Genomic DNA, 20,908 nt, shown 5'->3' with positions numbered 1-20,908 from the left:
GTTGTAATAACCATAAACTTAAAATAACCTAAACGGCCATCAGGGATAAACTGTGGTATATTCATGTAGTGGAGTACTACACAGCAATGAAAATGAAGAAACTACTACCATTTGCAACAACAATGAGTGAATCTCATAAACATGATGTTGGGCAAAAGAAGCCAACACATAAGAGTACATATCATATTATACCATTTTTATAAACTCCTCTATGGTGTTGGATTTCAGAATAGTGATTATTCCTGGGCAGGAGAAAGTAGTAACCAGAAAAGGGCATGAGCGCGTCTTCTAGAGTGCTGGAAGTGTCCTATTTCTTGATCTAGTGGTAGTTACCTAGTATAATTCATTTTATAAAAAAGTATCAAATTGTGTACTAATGATCTGTGTACTCTCCTTCATATATATTATACTACAATAATGAACGTTTATTGAAAAAAAAAGGGATCCTTACCTTGAAGATGAGTTAACGAGTTGATGAGAAACTATGCCAAGTGTCTGGGACAGCGCCTGCAGCACAGAAAGCACACAGGACCAGTAGATATCATTATTATTATTATCATTAATCTTGTGGTCCCAGATTGCGATCCCTGGGGCTCACCAGCTGATAGCTAGCTTCCAGGGAAGCCAGGACTATGTCAGTCCTATGGAGTGGCTGCCCAGAAAATCTTGCTGCTGTGATGGGAAAGGTCTGGAAATACCTTTATCCTTGAGGACAATGTCCCCTACCCACTGCCCACCCTCCCTACCAGCACTTGGAGGAGTGGAGCTGACCTTTGGTTGATTCCCCTGGCACCTTACTGCCATACTTGAGTAGGAAAGGGTCCCAGTTAGCTGGTATTCACTCAGGCCCATGACATTAATTATTTCACATCAGATAGAGTTACTATGGAGGCCAAGAACAGAAGTATTTGCCAAGGCTTGTTAGGAATAACTGAGTCACCTGAGTTGAAACAGATACGTGTGATAATGACAGTGCCGCTAATACTAACCAAAGGCACCACTGTTTAAACTCTTACTGGTGGCAGACACTGTGCTAAGCACTTACCGACATGACTCACTGAATTCCTTCAACAGTCCTGGGAGGCATCATACTGTTACTCACGTTTTGCAGGTGAAGAAACTGAAGCCTAGAGACATTAGACCATTTTCCTAATTGTGTAGCCAGTAAATGTAGAGTTGTGATTCAAACCCAGTTCCCTCTGATTCCAAACTCCAAGCTCTTGAACTTCCTTTATCCTCTCTCCGTTGGAGGAGGGAGGAAGGAAAGATGGAAGAACTAGTTTCTCCCTTTCTCTGAACTTGGTATAAGCAGGCAAACCATGGAAGGTTTTTTGTTTGTTTTGAAAAGCTTTTGAGCCAGGTAACTTTTGGAGGAGTGAGGGCATGAAGAGCTACTTGCATTGCTGACCTCCTGTATCCTTTTTAGTTTATTTTGGCTGCGCCGGGTCTTAGTAGCCGCACGCAGGATCTTTTTTTAGTTGTGGCACGCGGGCTTCTTAGTTGTGGCATGCATGTGGGATCTAGTTCCCTGACCAGGGATTGAACCCGGGCCCCCCTGCATTGGGAGTGCAGAATCTTACCCACTGGACCACCAGGGAAGTCCCTGACCTCCTGTATTCTTAGCTGGGAAAAAGTTTTTCAGGATTTTGAGAAAATCCTTTTCCATAATGGTTATTTACAAAACCCCCAGAACAGATGTTCTGCTTAGGTGACTGGTAATAGTGATACCCCAAGAAAAACACAATTTCTGTGACATTTGGGATCCAAAATAACCTGAAGCAGCTCTGCTATTTACTTAAGAAGTCCTCAATAAAAGTATAAAGAAAGAAAGCTAGATGAGTGAAGGAAAAACCAGCCACATGCCCCTGCATTTTCCAAGCTGTGGGCTAAGTGCACACGCTGTATAGAAGCTGGTGTCATATCCTGTGTTGTTGCTTACAGCCGACACCTGATCTTATGTACACACACTATTTCCCTTTCACTCCTGATACCAGGCATGAGTGAAGGTAGGGGAGCTCACAGAAAAGGGAAACAGCAAACATCCTAATGGAATTTACATAAACTTCTTCTGCGGTTGAATTGTACCATTTGGTACAATTAGACAAACTCAAATTAGACAAACAACTTGCAAGGATTATGCAAAAATAGTGGCTTGCACATGTGAAATTGCTGTTATTGGACCATTTTTGATACACAAAAGTAGCAATTTCATATAGTTAATACTACCTTCTAACAAGATATTCTGTGTTACTTTATCTTGGTATTAGCTTTGAAAGTCCTTTCACTTGTATTATGATATTTTCTCTGCTTGTGTGATGTTGCAAGATGGGCAGGACACCTGTTTCAATTTCCGTTTTGCCGTTGAGGGAAGTAAGACACTAAGTGAATAAATAACTCATCTAAGTTCAAAAAGCTAGAGACCACAGAATCTTGGTGCTGCAAGGGACCTATAATAGATTAGAGTGTATTGGTTGCAATTAACAAAAACAAAGAAACAAAGGACAAAACCAAAACCAAAAACAAAAACCCTCAAACTGCCTTAAGCAAAAACAAAACAAACAAAAAGTCAAAATGAGGGGCTTTACTGGCTCCTGTAACCCAAGATTTAGGAGTGGATCCCAGAACTCAAATCATGCCATCAGGATTGGGTGCCCTTCATTCTCAACTGTGCCTTCCGCCGTGCTGGCTTCATTCCCAGACAGGCTTTTCCCTCATGTCCCAAAATGGTGCCAGCAGCTCTTGGGGATGTGACTTATAGGTTCAAACCTCATGGAAAAGAATCATCATCTTTGAACCCGTCTTCCCTAAAATGCTGAGATCCACTTTGCTTGGATTGAATTAGGCCATGTGTCTACCTGGTGCAATTACTGATGCAAATAGTGAATGCTGTAGTTTGATTGATCAATCCTGCGTCCCCTACCCTCCTTGGGCTTGGAGAGGACTTCACCTGAATCACACAAACTGGGAGTGAGGAGATGCCATGACAGAAATAGGGTAGATAGATACTGAGGGAAAAATTTCTAACAAGTGCTTGCCGCGGCACCTTAGAATCACTGACCCCAAGCTGCTCATTTTACAGATGAGGAAACAAGGCCAGCCACATGCCCCCTGCCTCCCAACACTTGTCACTCCCCACACGGTCCCTCTGCCTCATACATGGCCTATGCATTAGCTCCATGCAGCTGTCTGTGAGTCTAGGAAAAACAGCCTTGGAGGAAAGATTTAATGCACCTATTTCTTTGCAGTGACAAGCAGGAGTCACAGCAGCGAAGTGCAGGACCACGACAGTGAGAGACAGAACATGATGCTTGTGGACCAGTGCTCTCCTGCTTTGAAGTGGCAGCCATACCGAAGCGTTCCTTGGCATAGTTTATTAAACAGTCAATATGAAAAACTGTAAGTGGCCTTAGGAACCCTGTGCTTGGCTGGAGAATGAGGGGAGAAAGGCAGTGCTGACTCTCAAAACTCAATCCAAGTATTTGAGCTTTGATGCCACCCCTGACCAAATGGGATGCATCAGTCAGAAAGTGTGTCTTACTCCTTATATTTTGCATTTTAACAATAAATTGTTGGGACATGGGTTTCTGGCCTTCAGGAATCCAGACTTGTAATTCTAACTCATAATTTACCCACTAAATGATAGAGGAAGAGGGAATCTTTCTGAGATCACATGCCCAGTTTAAACTAAAAGCTGGAAAATGGAGATTTCCCAAATTATTAACATTTAATCCTGCAGTTAGTAAAAAATTCCATAGAATACTTTTGGGGGGCCACATTAAATTGTTAGCTGCCCCAACATCTATGCTGCAAATCAGTATTGTCAATTTATTGTCAATACAGCCTGCAGCGATCATAGCTGATGGTGGCTTTATATTAAGAGACTGAAATCAAACCATACAAAATATCCTTAAACTGGAAAATTTTCATCCTATTCTTATGCCATTATAGTTTCAAGAAATAAATGTGGACTTATGCATTATTGCTCTTAAACATCCTTCAAGCCTTCTCTTTATTCCTTAGGATATAATTTACCTACCCAACTCTTCTAGAATTTTCATTGATTACAAATGCCTTCTTGAAACACTGAAGCGTGTTAATGGTTAAAGAATAGGATTTTCAATGAATAAACATAATATGAAATGAGAAACGCTGGGCTACAAACTTGAGGGTCTTCAGGGTATTTTCCAAACTCAAATATAGCTTCATTAAGAGCAAAACTTATCACTAGGACTTTTATGTTGGATAAACTAGACGGAAGAAATCTTTTCCCTAAAATCTAAGGAGTTAAACAGACTTTGGGAGTTGGTTTGTTTAACAGGAGACAAAAAGAAGCAAGTTGCTACGTGTTTCATTGAAATGTCACAACTTGTATCTTTGCCACTGTGTGCAATATAAAAAGGAAGGATCCATAGATCTTGGTTTTGAGTCAGGCTTCATTTGATGATTTTTTTGGCGATTCTTCCATATTCTATCCTAAGTACGAGTACCAAGGTTATGAAACTGTCACACATATACACAGTATTTTAATTGAAGCCTATAATGCTTCCTAGTCTGTATGTATTTGAGTTGAACAAGTCTTCAAGGTAACATTTATCTCTCTTCTTACTTGAGGAGATTTTTTAAGTTTATTTGGACAGCCAATCTATGCTCCACTGATCTGGAAAAAAAGGAGAACACAAGTAGTATCAACTGAAAGGGGTAGAGGCAGATTTATTTTGAATGCTTAGCCGTAATTCACTTTTCTTAAGCAAAAAAGGAAGGCAATATTCTTCTGGATTAGAACTCAGGCCGTCGTGAATTCACTACTCACATCATTGAGACAGAAAATCACTTGTCTCTTCTTAGATTATTATGTCTAACTTGTTACAAAAATATCATTTTCCTAAATAACCTAAAAGCAATAAAGTTAAGGGATTAAAATTTTATTACATCTTTTTTGGGGGGGAATGATATTTACAACATGTGTTAAAAAGAGCTTTTAAAAGGCCAGTTTAGTTGACTTTATAATTAACTTTTGATATCAAAAACAGAATTGCTACTCTTAGGTAGGTAGAATAGTTTCTATAACCAGAGATTTGTGTTTAAGATTCAGAATACTCTTCAACTGTATGGGTTCATTCAGTTTCTGCTTACAGCTCTCCCTAAATTTTGGGCTAATGCTCATATATGAGCTGCAAATCTTACCTTCTTTCCTTAGAGTTTTTGACAGTGAAACATGGAAGATCACAGAAAGATATTTCCTTTTATTTTTCTCAACCAAGATAGTTCTTACTACCCTCTGTAGTAAAATGTATACAATTCAATCCATCCAGCCTTTCCACAAGCAAATTACAGATTAGTTCTAGAAACCTGAGTCAATATAAAGTTCCCAGATGGCATAAGACATGTGGTCTTTATCAAATCCTTCATTCAGTGGTCTTTCCCTTTGCTGCTGGCGGGCACTGTGGTTGTCGGGCCTTTGATCAGCTTCTTGAGGGTAATCAGTGACCTAGTGAGTTGATCCATTGGTGAGGTGCTTAACTTGCAAAGAACACAAACCCTCTTTTCCCAGGAGACCCATTCATATTTTCTGTCTCTGAAATTAGAGGAAAATTTAGAAACTCTATGTTTTTCATTAAATGGCAGCCATCCAAATTGAGATCCCAGGAAGCAAAGATCCACAGAGTGACAGAGAGCTAGCAAAGCAGTTAAGTACTGCCCTCCTCTGTGTGTTATCTGAGGAAGGAGCTCCCTTCCTGAGGAACATTTAGGAAACTTGATGCATTAAAAATCATGTTCCATATCTACAACGTATATGGAAAAAATTAACAAAGGAGTTTTCAACTTTTATATTTTCTTCTCTACTTGATAATGTTACATGTTTAATAGGTTTTATTTTTATTAACATTTAAAAGTATTTAAATAAACATATAATACACAAAGTATTGCTATTGAAAATGATTTGACAAAACAAATAAAGCAACAGTCTGATCAGCCACCCCACCATCATCCCATTTTTTTTTTCTTGCAGAAGTAAACAGCATAGTAGGTATTCAGTGCTATTATCAGATCAGGAAGATAAAAAGGAAATGACCATACTTTAGTGAAAACATGTTTTCAATCAGTAGTCTGACTGGCTCTGGTTACTCTGGTTTAAAGCTATTGCTGGTAGTTCTGACCAGTCTGCTTTTTCCATATGACTACCAGGAGGCTGAACATTCATTCATCTGAGTGATATGCATTCATTCATTCGTTTGAGTGTGGTGTTGCTGATGAAATTAGAGATTTTTTTTTAAGGAGGAAAGAGATGAATTCTATCCCAGGTATTTCGTATGTCTGATTAATGTACTAACTTCTCAACTTCTAGCCTACGCCTTCCTATTGTACAGTGGAGTCAAATTAGAAGTCTAGGGAGCACAAAGGGAAAAGGCAGGCTGAGGAAACAATGCTTCCATTTGGCAGGAATTGTGCCTCTTCCTTGTGAACATAAAAAGCTGGGAGAGAGCCAGCTGTACTCTGAAATACTATTTACATTTCCTTGGTGAAAATTAACGAAATTGATTAAATATAACAAAAGGTACTTTCCACAATATATTTTCCTGAAATATTTGTATAATTATAATTAATATTGTTCATGAAAGAAAATGTGTAGAAAATATTTGTAAAACCGGTTTCTTGCTTCCACTTTTCATAGACCTGATATAGGCTATCGAGTTGTTACAGACAAAGGATTTAATTTTTCACCAGCAGATGAAGCTTTTGTTTGCCAAAAGAAGAACCATTTTCAGATCACCATCCACATCCAAGTTTGGGGAAGCCCAAAATTTGTCAAAACCCAAATGGGTCCAAAGCCAATAGAAATGTTTTACTTGAAAGCTTTTGGGATTAAGGTAAGTCTTTTATTTAGTTCAATTTAACTCAGCCAACATTTACTAAGTGTTCCAGTTGTCTGTTGCTGCATAACAATCTATCCCCAAACTTAGCAACTGAAAATAATAACAGTCATTGATTTGGGTCACACATCTGCAACTTGGTCAGGGCTTGGCTCTGACAGCTCACCTCTGCTCAGGAGTCATCAGCTGGGGCAGCTCATCTGGGCCTGGATCCAGTTTCCAAGATGGCTCACTGACGTGTCTGTCAAGTCTGTGCTGGCCATCAGCCAGGAGCTCACAGGGGGCTGTAGCTGGGAAGCCTTGGCTCTTCTCCATGTAGATTGCTCTGTAGGACAGCTTGTGCTTCCTCACAGCATGGCGGAGGGCTTCTAAGAATAAATGCTCCAAGACACAGGAAATGGAAGCTGCCAATTTCTTAAACCTGGGCTCAGAATCTGGCAGAACCTCACTTCAAACTACAGTTTTAAAGTTTTTTAGTGTATAAATCTTGCATTTCTTTTGCTGAGTGTAATTATTTTATTACTTTTGATGCTGGTGCATTTTCACAAGCAGTAAGTTCATAGTGTTCACTGAAATCTCAAAGAGGTCTCTAACTTAAAAAAGCCAAGCTAATCTAGTCAATGCCCCCTCTTTTCTAGTTTAACAGAGGGGAAAACCAGGCCCAGTAAAGTCACACAGTTCATCCAAAATATTAAATGCTAGAGCTGGGATTAGAATGCAGGTAGGATGACTGCTGAGCGATCAACGAGTATTTATTACATTATTGCCTCAGATTCAGCTCCTTAGGGTGAGGAACATCCATTATCTGCATATTTTTTTTCTGACCTGGGCTCAGGCACTGAGTCTCCCAAAGTGGGGCTTGACTGCTGAACACATCAGCTGATCTTGCTCCAAACCAAGCTCTAAAAGAAAACCAATCCAAACCAAACCAAAATAAAACAAACAACAAACAATAATAAAGTATATTTTTCTGATTATGGAATTAATATGAGTCCATTGTGAACATAATAGAAAAGTATGAAGAAGAGAGAAAATTCATTCGTATTTGGGATCCACCACTTGGTAGCCTAGTTTTTCCTCATTTTTTTCTATTATTAAAATTAATCTCATATTGGTAATATTATATTGTGAAAATGGCATTATATAATATTAAAGTCTATAAAATATTATTTACAAAGATGATATGGTTTTCCATTATATCGAGATACTACCTTATTAATTCCTGTATTATAGTAAATTTTGTTTATTTCCAATTTTTTATTGTCATTGATAAAACTGCAGTGGACAGCCAGGTACATCCATCCTTGTATGAGGATAAATTCCAAAAGAGGGGTTACACATGGAACATATGATCGGTATTAAAACACTTGATGTTGGTGGCCCAGTTGCTTTCCAGAAAGACTGTTACTATGCAAATACCTACAAGCCATATATGATAGGGCAGATCTCACCAGGCCCTTGCCACTCTCTTCACTAATAACAAGAGTTTGTAGCAACTACTGAATAAATGTCTTTCCTCTATTTTATTTATTTTATTGTTTTTTGTTGTTTCTTCTTATTAGAATACAAGCTCTGCAAGGGCTGGGCTTTCTGTTAGTCTCGTCTTCTCATCTGTGATGCCTAGAGCAATGCCTGGCACACAGCAGGTGCTCAACAAGTATTTATAAAATGAATGACAGAATGAATGAATGAATGAGTACATGTATCCTTTGAGCTGCCTTGCTCCTGTGTTTTACTAGTCCACTCTGTATTCCCTGTTTACCTGAAATCCTCTGTTGTCCTGTGTTTCCTTGTTTAGTTCTACAGGTATTTCTTTCTTTTCTCACCAATAACACACTGCTTTAAGGTGCCCTACATCCCTTCAGCAACTTGCCCCTCCTGCAAAGTGCCTAACATGATGCCTTGGGAAACTTTAAGTATTTGAAAATTATTTACTAATGAACTTTTTAATTAATAAATTAATTATTAAGTAATTACTTTTTGTTGTTCTACACAGGTAGAGGCCACCAGTCAAATAATTGCTATTGAACAGTCCCAAGCAGATAGAAGCAAAAAGATTTTCAATCCTGTTAAGTAAGAATTTCTTTTCTGAATTCCCTTGTGAATGTTTTGGGAAGAAGGCCTATTGACAAATTTATTTTGTTTATTTAAAATGAATTCTGCTGTAGGAACTAAATTAGTAATAATATGTTAATATTATGAACACATGCTTATCAACAAAAGTAGGTAAAATACATTGAAATAATCGCAAAAAAAGCCTTATAAAAAGCTCCACTTTAAGGTCATCATTATTTATGTGATCATTTATTACTGACAACCTTGCTAACAACTTTGGTTCCTGGAGATAGATTATGATTAGATCTTTCTTTTAATTTTTCATTTAAATCAGCGTGATGCTGATTGAATTGATTTCAAGGTTCTGGATCCATGCTGTGCTTACAATTCATTTTTTCTTGTTTGTTTTTTAAAGCAGTGTTGATAGATTGCCTAATGGGTTCCAAAATAGAAAGCATACAGGACTGGGATTATTCAAAACAATGTGGTGGTCCAAAGCAATATGGCAGTAAAGCGAGAGGTTGCCCTATAGAATGAATGGGATTTGCTTTTCGACTGATTTGGCTGGGATGATTTGACCCTGAGTCAATCCTATTTGGGGGAAGAAGATGGTCTTACAGCCTGGACAGGCCAGCGGGAGCTCAGCCTGAAGCTCAAGCAGGAGCCGCAGTACAGACAGCGCTGATCTTGCCTGGTGCGTCCGGGTCTCCCTCGCTGCGAGGCTGTGTGTGCTCTTCCTCAGGAGCACGCTGCCTTCCACAGCCAGGTCAGGAGAGGGCAAATACGGGAAGGAGATGCGAAGGAGTTCGTGAGGAACCTAGAGGAACCGCTTCAGTCAGGAGGCGAGTGCTCTAGCAACCGTGGCACAGGTGAAACAGCTTTTCTCCTGTTGTCGCGGTCAGAGAGCCCGTCTGTGGGAGTGTGTGACCCTTACGAGTCCGAAACTCCGGGCTTGAGCTGCTGCTGGATGAACGTTTCTAACTATTCAAGAATTAATCCCTGGCAGCCATTCCTGACCAGGCTGTGGGTACTTAAAATCAGTGTTTACTAAATTTACTAAAAATCAGTGTCCTGCACAGTGTGATGAGAGCGGGGGACTGAACATACCTGAGGAGCTAAGAATGAGTCCCATGTGATCAAAGACTCTGTGTTCTCTTACAGTCTCTCGGTATTTTTGTTGTTTTAGAATCAACCTGTTGGCCGACCAGGTAACCAAAGTAACACTGGGCCGGTTACACTTCAGCGAAACCACGGCAAATAACATGAGAAAGAAGGGAAAGCCAAACCCTGACCAGAGGTACTGGCGTGGTGTGTATGCCTCAGGCTGGCTGGTTACGTTACCTGACGGCCCAGGGCCCTCCAGCGGCCCCTCTGATCCTCTTGGTCCTACCAGCTGGCAGGCCGGGCCTCCCTCAGTTGCTTCCCTCCCTTCTCTGACTCCTTCCGTTTGTTGACCCATCTCATTTACCCTTAGACATCTTTCTTCTTCCATCCTCACTGCCCACAATGCCTCCTCTCCTGCCCAGCGCCCAGTCATCTTGTCTTGATTCTCTCCCTGATCCTCTAGAGGGACCATATGTTCATGTCTCAAGGCTGGCCGTGGGTTGAGGATTGACTGCATTTCTTGAATTCCGTGTGCTGGCCACTAGTTTAATGACCCGAGCCCTGCAGCTCTGCTGTAGCATTTTTTTGAAAAGAAAATAAATTTGCATTAATGATTTATACCTGTGGTTCTCATAATGTGGTCCCAGGACTAGCAGAGATGGCATCACCTGGACACGTATTAGAAATGCAAGTTGTCAGGCCTCACCGAGAACCTACGGGATCAACAACTCGGGGTGGGGTCCAGCAATCTATATTTTAACAAGCCCCCAGGTGATTTGATGCATGCAAGTTTAAGAACCACTGGTTTTAGAACATAGGTTTTGGAGTTGGAGGGAATTGAGTTTGAATATTTCATACTGCCATTTACTAGCCGGGTGACCCTGAGCATGGAACTTAACCTCTCTGAGGTTTCCTATTCTGTAAAATGGGGACAATATCCATATTTTGGTTGTTTCGGGGTTCTAAATGAAATAATGTAGGTAAACTGCTTAGCCCAGTGCATGGCACATTTTGAGCACCCAGTAGGTGATGGCTAATCATCATCATCATCATAACAATTACTACTATTACTGACCTACTTTAGTTAAAGGGGAGAACTCTTGCCCTCTAGGGATTAGAGACTTCAGAGTGTTACAGAAGTTGGTGAAGTGTTTTTTTTTTTTTTTTTATGCAGTTCTTAAAGCAAAAGCTTTTCTGATAGGAATAGTTTTTATTTTGACTTTCAAGAAATGGTCTAATAAGGACCTAACTGTATAGCACAGGGAACTCTACTCAGTACACTGTAATGACCTATATGGGAAAAGAATCTAAAACAGAGTGGCCATATGTATATGTAGAACTGATTTACTTTGCTGTACACCTGAAACTAACACAACATTGTAAATCAACTATACTCTGATAAAATTTTTTTTAAAAATGCATCATGCTTTATAAAAAAACAGAAAGAAATAGTCTAATCTTAAAAATGTCTCATTAATGGTACACATGAAGAAGCAATTAAAATCACAGTGAGGAACGTTGCCTTGATAACAATCGGAAGGGAGGGTTCTGGTCTTTGACTAAAGTCATGGCCAGAGGATGTGAAAGGTGCAGTTTCCATGGCCAAGAGCAGATCAGGGCGGGAAGGAGCCTGTGTGGCTGGGCAAGCCCTGCTGGGTCACCATCCATCATGGCCTAGGATGTGTGGCTTGGATGGCTCTGGACAAGGGGACCTGGAAGGTGGCTTTCTGTTATGCAAGTGTGCGGGAGCAGTGCTGTGTGGCGGGCCCAGGAATGCAGCAGAGTAAGGTCTGCACCAGGCCAGCGCAGATGGGCTGATCCCAGGCCCCCAGCAGGATGTCTGCTCAGTGAAGGCTGCTTTGGGCCTGCAAAACAGCTCACACATCCCTCAAGCCGGGCAAAGGGCAGACCCAGGACAACAGCGAGTGAATCACCTCCTCTCTGGTTTCGCAGGAGGGGCAACTTAGAGCAGAAGAGAAAATCTTTAAATACGCAAACCCATCTGGGTAAATTCACTATTAACTGTTGGGTGGCATTTGATTGCACAAATTATGTCTCTGTTTCCTGATGTGTTGGCATTGGTCTGCTATTTCTGAACTAGATACTTCATGTTGGTGGTCGGACTGTATGCTGCTAACCAAGACCAGTTCTACCTGTTGTCTGCTCACGTCTCTGAACGGATCATTGTAAGGGTAAGCTCAGTTCTTTGACTTTCTGGATCCCATATGCTTTTTCACCTGTAAGTAGACTTTGCATATTCAGTGGAATGCATGAAGTATGCAGTTTCTCAATTGCCAATGATGACAAAGATAATGATAGCAATAGCAGATACTGTTATTTTTAGTTTTTACGCAGTGGCTCTCAACCAGAACTTTTGTCTCCCAAGGGTCATTTGGCAATGTCTGCAGACATTTTTGGTTGTCACAAGTAGGGGTGCTACTGGCATCTAGTGGATAAAAGCCAGGGATGCTGCTCAACACCTTATGATGCACAGGACAGTCCCCACAACAGTTATCCCTCCCCAAACGCCAGCAGTGCTGCAGTTGAGAAACCCTGGTTTTTACAGTATGTTCTAGGCACTGGGCTAAATAATTTCTATATGACATCATTTTACATTGTTTCATTTTTACATTACATTGTTTCATTTTTACATTTTTACATTACATTCTTTATACCCAAAGGAGCTAAGGCTTAGGAGGAAGAGAAAGTCATCCATGAGCACAAAGCTGATAAATGATGGAGCCCGGGTTATAACCCAGTTCCTCTGACCCCAAAGCCCACAGGGTAGGGAAAGAGGTAGGAAGGCGTTCCATGCCCCAAAGTGATTGGTGACCCCAGGGACATCGGGGCCACTGCGCAGCACGTAGTAATGGCTCAGCACGTTTTGCTGAATGAATGATTGGTCACAGCTGTGGACGGGAGTCTTGGCAGCCACAAAAACATAAAGCTGTTGGCAGCTGTAGCTGCATCTGTGAGGGGCCAGGCTGGCCAGCACAGAGAATGCCAGGGGCATGAGGTAACAGGTAACCACAGGCCTGGCAGCCCTGGGAGGGACTGCTTTGTTACGGATCTTTGAAGTGGCACAGGGGGACATGCACACTCCAGTAGGGAAAATGGTTTACGATGGGCACGTCCACTTACATCGCTGTTAAACTTCGGCCTGGGGACAAGATCTGCCCATCTGGGGAAGTGAGTCTTCCCTTGCTTGCCTTGAGCTATTCTGAAACAAAGGACCCTCTGTGTAATTCTTCTAGTCAATAAAAAATAAGCCATCTATTAGTGGAACTCTTGACACTGCGTCTCAGAGTTTCAATGGAAGTAAAGTAATGATGGAAATGAGGTAAAACACTGATGGTTAGGGCCCGCTATGTGCCTGCCAGCATGCACGCCCTGGGATGTGTTTTTATGGGGCCTGATCTAAGCTGCGGCAAAACAGCCTCCTTTGGGGCAAAGGCAGGTGGGGTCCCCTCCTTTGGTCATGAGCCAAAGGCAGAGGTTCCTGCCCTTACCTCAGAATGGGTCAGAGTGGTCTTTGATGCCTTACCTGATGTAATCTGGGATTGCTTTGCTGCGCTAACAAATCCGATTTAAGTCAAGTCTGGAAACCTAGGTTGCTTACTTTTTCTGATTCCTCACAGGAAGGAATAAAGACAGACAATGCCTTTCTTTTCAGAGTTAGGGTAGATTGGATATCATGAAAGTGCCTCTCTGAGCTGTGGAATTCATGCTTGAGTCAGGCAGTCTGCTAGTCACCTGCATACTTTAAATAACTTACCTGGGGTTGAGGTTTCTCCATTTCCTGCTGACAGCCCCTGCAAAGCTATACTTTGGCTGCCGTGCAAGTCTACACAGCAGCATCGTGAGAGGGGCCACACCCCTGGACCTTCTGTTACTGGAACTCTCTGTTAATGGGCACCTTCTCGTATCCAAAGCACAATAATTTCACTCATAAAGATGACTTTGAGAAGTTGAAAGTTTCTGCAATTTATGTTAAGTATGAATACTAAAAAAAAAACCAAAAAAATTAGTATAGATTTGGTATCATATTATTCACTACGTTTTTATTTTAAAAAAATGATTGCATTCCAGATTCAATGGCTTTCTTCCAGCCATAATTTTTGGCTAAAGAGAATACCCTATTCTATATGTGTGCTGGGTAACACAAGGGTTACCTTAACAACAATGAGGAAAAAAATGATAGTAATAATATCTTCCCCTCAAACTGGAAGTATCTTATTGATATTATTTCATTCTAACCCCAAAACACTGAGTGAAAATGAATGCAGACTTTTGAATTTGTTTAATCATATAATGTTTAAACCAACCAAGAGAAAAACTGAATTTAAGAAATGGCATTATTGGTTGAATCAGTGAGTTTTAGAAATGTCCCCAGAGCACACTTCTTGCCCCTGAGATTCTAGAGGGCACTAAGCAGGTATATGTATCATGGGTTGAGCAGAGGGCAGTCCAGTCTACATTCTATAAAAAAGCTAGATGTGCCCTCTTGGGTCATGGTCTGGGTCTGTTAGTTTGAGTTCTAGAATGAAGAAGAAAAATGTGACAATTAAGACACCGCAAGACCTGACCACATTACATGGAGACCTGCAAATTGCATTCAGCAGATCCAGATTCATTTTGAGACCTAAGAGTCATTTCTCCTCATAGCAGAAGTTAACATAAGGGCAATTGTATGAAGGCTGGAGTAGATGAATTTCAGGGCTCCAGGAGGGGTTCAGGAGACCAGGCTTGTCAGAATTCTCCTTGGAGAGAGGATGGTGGGCAGGACCCAGCAATTATTCATCTGGGTTGTCAATCAAAACAGCTTTGAAAATATATTTTGGTCCCATACTGTAAACTGACCAATTTAATGGAAATTAAAATTTACTCCAAAGAACAGATTTATTTCCCAGGTCTTTGTTTTGGGGAGCATTCCCCAGCAGGATTCCTTCAGATTCTCCTTGTTAATGACTAGGCTTTCCTTCAGCTCTACTTTTCTTCTAAAACACATAATTAAACCTGGTTTGAAGTGTTGCAAGCAGGAGGGATGATTATTTTTGTCTGCCTTTCAAAGACACGCCAGGGTTTCCTAGTTTTGAAAACTAATAAATTATTCCAGTTATTTTCCAGAATAACAGAAATGGGCAGGTCCCCCAAAAGTCCTCCCTTATTGCTCTGCAACCGCAGGGTCATGAAGGTGGGAAACCAACACCAAGGGTCAGGAGAGACAAGGGAAGCAATGCAGTTGCAAGGATGGCAAGATATTGGGGGAGAGCAGAGCCATTTCAGGTACCATCTCAGTTTTCACTGGCTCTTGCCCATTTCTGACCACAAATCTCCCTTCCCCCTCCCAACACACTAGAGCTACACACACACACACAGACACACACACACAGACACACACCCCTCTTCTGGAGTTCAGTTGAATTTTTATTTACCCAAAGGGATCAGTGTGTGGAGCAATGTCCGTTTCACTCTGCAGTTGGGATTCAACAGAACCGTCTACTAACAATGGAAGGGGTAACTCATGACTCCTTTCATAGTAGCATGGAAGTAGTGTATGACATAAAGAAGTCCTTCTTAAACTTTATGGAGAATAAGAATACCCTGGAGAGCTTGTGAAAACACAGATACCTGGGACCCACCTCCACCATTTTTGATTCAGTGGGTTGGAGATGTCTGAGAATATGCATTTCTAACAAGCTTCCTGGAGACGCTGATACTGCTGGCCTGTGGACCACACTTAGAGTAGCATCGGTAGATAGCATTTCTAGGCCCATTTTCGATAGTCTTTTCAAAAGGTACAAGAATGAATTTCCTATGAACGGCCTTCCTCAGCTCAAGCTTTCCTATTATGCTCTTTGACTCCTCTTTAGAAGCCCAAACAATGGTAAAGCAAAGAAATTCCAGCTTTCCATTCCAAACTTGAATGGCCTCAAATTACTACTAGTGTTTCCTATTCCAGGCATCTGCAGGGGGCACCATTTACATTGTATTCTTTGTGAACAGAGTTCCCTCGGAATTGTGCAGCTCTGCAGATGCATTACTGAGGAGAGCAGATTCATTGACTGTAGGTTGAATGGTTGTTACTCTGCACAGCAGAGTGTGTGGAGGATGAACTTGAGACTGTTCATCCTCATTTTTACGAAGTGTTCATGCATACGTGATTTCATATAATTCCCACAACCCCATGAGATAGGTAAAGAAGACACTATTATCTTTATTCTTCAGGGGAGAAAACTGGTACAGAAAGGTTAAGTAACTGTCCCAAAGTCACACAGCTAGTTTGTGTCACAACATAGACTAGAATGTTCGGGTCTTCCCTAAATATATGAGGCTGTGGGATAAATAATAAAAGTATTTTAGAAACTTTAATTCATTCTGATGTTTGATAGCAATCAACCACTATTGGGCCACATCTGAACACAACTTCATGACTCCAGAATGTTTTTCTGTGATTCCATTTCAGTTTGCTTTGACCTATTAACATTCTGGATACCAGAGAAGGGAAATAAGTTCATACACTTTATAATAACATTTCCCATTACTGATGAGGACTCCTCCTTAGGGCTCTATATTTAAACTGTTGTAGATCTGTGACCCTTTCCAAAATGATTTGAACATATTTTAGGGATTTGAGTTTTCATTTGATGAAATCCAAGTGAGATGGTTGTAATCGTTCCCCAAAATCGAATCTACTTATATCTGCCATTCCAGTACTGTCAGGTTACAAACAGGATAATAATTATCCCAAAGCTCATTAAGAAAAAGAAAATCCATCACTGTCCTATTCTGTTTCCTTGAAGTGGCTCATTATGTTCAGAGCAGAGGAAAATACATCAACATTTTATATGGCATACCTTTGGATTTAGTTGATTGCTCGCTATAAAAGGATTTGAGTCAAAGCCAATTTGCCATTCACAACCAAGGAGGCTCTAGGGATCTTACAGAAAAGCTCTTTGTTCAAGTGAATTCACACAAAATAATGTTCAAAGTTGTTACTTTATATTCTTTCCCTGCTTTTGTCTATCCAGTGTCAAAAGTTGAGTCTTCCAAGCAGCTCAGGGTTCAGACAGGTAGGAATGAAACAGGAAGTTGCACACACCTAAGTTTTTTAACTGAACCCAAACTTAGATCTAAACTTTGAGATTTCTTTTAATTATTATTTGTAAATTGGTAACACATGCCTATGGTAAAAACATTCAAATAATACCAAGAGGGTAAGAGAAGGATAGGTCATAATTTAAAAAACAAATTAATTTCGTTGTGAGGATTTTGATGGATTCATAGATCCCTACTTAAAGATATGTGGAAATATATTCAGTGGCAACAGGGAAATGGGGAGGAGGGAAGGCAGTACAGTGGAAAATTCTTTGGCAAAAAAATTTATTAACAGTAAAATCTCCAGAACTTTCTCTAGTCTAATAGATTCACTTGGATTCTCTTTGAAGACTGCATTTGGCCAGGGGTTTTTTAGGCAATACCACAAAACTCAGTTAGAATCATTATCTAATAATCAAAGGAAGCATAATCGCAGCTCTAGAACTTATTAACTTTGTGGCCTTGGGCAATTTGTTTATTCTTTCATAGTCTCAGCGTCAGTAAAAGGAAGATAATGGTCTTATCTCATAGAATTGGGGTGTGGATTAGCACACAACAAATGCAGCTGTTACAGTTCTTCTGTCGGAATCATCTGTGTTTAGGGAATAGCTGAGGTGTATTAAATATATTTGTATTGTCATTTGCTTGTCAACTGTGTACGAAATCATAAACATGAAGGTGTTTTGACACTATGGAAGGGCTAGCTAAATGCAAGGGTTTTTCTGAAATTATCTGAGCTTTAGTAAACTTGTAATATTTTCTGATGTAATAGTCTGGTTTTAAATCATTATTATTATTCTCCCTGAAAAAATACTCATTTTGAGTTTTCTTCTTCTTCCTTATCATCCACCTGTTATAACTGATACATTCTCAATTCCATATAGAGACTGGACATTGCAAACCATGACATGCTGAGCTTCTGTTGGTGGGGGGCAGAACAGATAGGGGAGCCTCCCTGGCTCTCCTGGGGTCACAGTTATTCGGATATGTCAGAGTGTCCCATCCAACATGTGATTCTCAAGTGAAAGACTTGGCTAACATTCTGTTTTCCTTTGAGGAATAAAGCGATCATCTATTCCTACGTCTATAACTTTAATTGTAATATATTTATGTATTTTCTCCAGGCCTCCAACCCTGGGCAATTTGAAAATGACATTGATGCATTATGGCAGCGAGGACAAGTTCCAGAATCTGTTGTTTGTCATGGTCGAGTGGGCATAAACACAGATGCACCGGACGAAGCCCTGGTTGTCTGTGGCAACATGAAAGTGATGGGGACAATTATGCATCCCTCTGACAGCCGGGCGAAGCAGAATATCCAGGAGGTGAGCACGGGGCAGGCCTTCGACACCTACTCTGACACCCGAGTCAGGAGTTCTGGGCCCTCCTGGCCCCTGACACGCCTGGCACAAGGCATCTCTCCATGTCACCTTTGGTGTGAGACGAACATGCTGCTTAACAGTTATGGGTGTTGGAGTCGTTAGGCATCTCTGCTGAAATTGTAAAGCAGTTCCTACCCAAGAGAATGGACTTACCTGCCAGGAGCAGTGGGCTATGACAGCATAGCACTGGCTTCAGAAGCAGGAAGTCTCTGAGTTATTTTCCACAGGCCGTTGCCTTTCCGTTGTCAGCTGCTGCAGCTTGCCTTTTCCTTTCCATCTCCAAACTTCCATCTCCCCGTTCATCTTTCAAACGCTGTCTCAGTCCAGTTCCTGCCCATGTTTCTCCTGGACCTCTCCAGCCCCTTCCTCCTAGAGTCCCTGGCACCAGGCCTGCCAGCCATTGTCTTCCCCACTCAGCATCCTTCTCTGAGGAGCAGTTAGAGAAACTCCACCTCCTCACACCTCACTCGGGCAATCCCGTTTCCCCAGGTTATGGGTCAAGACTTTCTCCTTCTGTGGTGAGGCAGGTGCCTAGTGGCAATCAGAAATCAGGCCTCGAAATCGGGAGGCTGCTCATCCACTTCGGACTTGCCTGGATAAAACGCCTAACCTCGCCGAAACTCAGTGTCTTTATCTAAGATGGAAATGGTGCCTCTCTGCCTGAACCCACCGAGTCTTTTATAATTTTTAACCCATTGAGATAGTAAGTACTGAATCATCTCGGAAAGTCACAACTGCTATGAAGACCTAAGGGATCCCGATGACGATGCCAGGTCACTCCTGGTTCCACCATTCAATTCTGTGTCCCATTCAGCGCTTCTGCCACCTCCCCACCTTCTCACTCACACTACTTCTCCTGTAAACATTTTCGCAGCGGTGGCAGAATGGTTTTTAAACCTCCTTTCCTTATTCTTTCTTAGTTAATAGGAGACTTAATCTGTAAATCATTGGCCATTCTTCCAGACTGCATTCCTTTCCCAGTGCAAATCTGCACTGGTTTTTCTAAGCCAGCCAAGGAATGTCCTCGTTGGCTGAGAGGATTCCAAAGAATGGTTGTAATTGTAGACTTTTATACTGATTGAGAAGCTGTGGTTCATGTTAGAAGAGCTGTGACCTCCTAGCCTGATGGGAACTCTCAGGGCTAGAAGGTTCTCACATACATTTCAAGATACCAGTCTTAGATACCGTGCCTCTGCCTTTTAGAAAGAGAGGAACTGGCTGCGTTTCAGATCACACCAACTCAAACTTACCCTGCAACTGGCTATACAGTTCTCCACCAGGCCTTATCTAAATGTAAATGGAAGATGACAAGTGGGGAAAGTCCTCCACCACCACTCCTGCTACCACTGGGCTTTTCCCAGAACTTCATTCACTAAATGTCCTCAAATGGTGTTCCTTGGTTTGAAGAAAACATATTGTCTCAAAATAACAAGGTTCCCTAGAACTTCTCAAATGCCTCTAGGAAGACTTCTCCATGAAGTGAAATGTCACTTAATCCAGGCTCTCGACATGAAGTTCCTGTATCCCCTTCCTGCTCACAGCAGCAGGAGGGAATAAAGAGAAGCTGGTCTCTGGTTAGAAGGCAGGGTTTTAGTCCTGATTCTGGCACCCACTTGCCCGGGAACTTTGGCCCAGACACGCTCTATGACTCTATTTATCATTCTGTGAACAGAGAATGCCCATATTCATGCACGTTAAGAGTTTTTTCTAAGCTCATATATGGGAAACATTTTTTAGCTGTATAAGGCTAAGCAAATAGATATTACTAATATTTACTTGCAAAAAATGCAAATTACATGTAATTCATCTGTTAAATTATTTCACATTAATATATTTTTCCTTAATAATTTGTCCACATTTATGAAATATGTTTCTAGAAATCTTGTCTATCCCATTCACCATTACAGACAAGAGACATGATGGTGCTGACAGATGTGTAAACTTCATCTTCACCTCTCTCTGACTCAGTTTTTCCAACTTTTAAATAGAAGGCCATTCTTCCAAATGTGCTGGGAAGTGAACCTTTGGTTGACCTGATTGCAAGCGTAGGACTGGAGGCATTTCCCATTAAGGATGCACGGCAGCCAGAGCTGGCTTCTGAATTAGCTGCTGTGAGACAACTGTAGTGGCCAAACATGTTGCCTGATACCGTGTTGGGAGGATGAACATCCGTTGCTGCCGTGCCTGACTCTGCGTCTCCTCGCTCAAGGCAGTGAAGGTGGCTTTGCGGATATTAAGCACGCAAGCACTCTGCGTGCAGAGGCCTGGAGGAGATCTCTGGAGTTCATCTGGACACACATCTAAGACAGAGAGACAATAAAGCAGATATGACTGAAACCTGTGAAATGGAGGCACTGGAAAATGAGGTCAGCCTCGGGGAAGAGCAGTTTCACTTAC

At 41.3% G+C, this 20,908-nt stretch overlaps 2 protein-coding genes across 6 annotated transcripts in view; one reads left to right on the top strand and one right to left on the bottom strand.

The window, feature by feature from the left end:
• MYRFL (myelin regulatory factor like) overlaps positions 1–20,908 on the top strand; it is a gene marked incomplete at its 3' end in the record, with an annotated part of 131,375 nt that overhangs the window by 64,739 nt on the left and 45,728 nt on the right. For all 4 annotated transcript variants that reach the window (XR_014252875.1, XM_082422720.1, XM_082422719.1 and 1 more), the window contains exons 6-11: positions 3,246–3,396; positions 6,674–6,869; positions 8,869–8,945; positions 10,114–10,224; positions 12,133–12,223; positions 18,254–18,454. Coding sequence is in view for 3 of the 4 variants with exons in the window: in XM_082422720.1 (XP_082278846.1) it covers positions 3,246–3,396; positions 6,674–6,869; positions 8,869–8,945; positions 10,114–10,224; positions 12,133–12,223; positions 18,254–18,454 (827 nt within the window). The remainder of the gene's footprint in view (positions 1–3,245; positions 3,397–6,673; positions 6,870–8,868; positions 8,946–10,113; positions 10,225–12,132; positions 12,224–18,253; positions 18,455–20,908) is intronic.
• The window catches only part of LOC309642016 (uncharacterized protein), a 302,740-nt gene continuing 285,229 nt past the window's right edge, over positions 3,398–20,908 (bottom strand). Inside the window, exons 12-14 of one of the 2 annotated variants that reach the window (XR_014252884.1) lie at positions 18,665–20,811; positions 7,039–7,774; positions 3,398–5,575 (exon numbers count right to left, since the gene is read on the bottom strand). The gene's annotated coding sequence lies outside the window, so the exon portion shown is untranslated. The remainder of the gene's footprint in view (positions 5,576–7,038; positions 7,775–18,664; positions 20,812–20,908) is intronic. The other variant, XR_014252885.1, reaches the window with a different exon arrangement.

The sequence above is a fragment of the Balaenoptera physalus genome (assembly GCF_965194825.1).
Source record: "Balaenoptera physalus genome assembly, chromosome: 13".
In the NCBI taxonomy this organism is placed as follows: domain Eukaryota; kingdom Metazoa; phylum Chordata; class Mammalia; order Artiodactyla; family Balaenopteridae; genus Balaenoptera; species Balaenoptera physalus.
The sequence above is the reverse complement of the archived record's forward strand: the minus strand, read 5'-3'. Positions and strand labels throughout refer to the sequence as shown.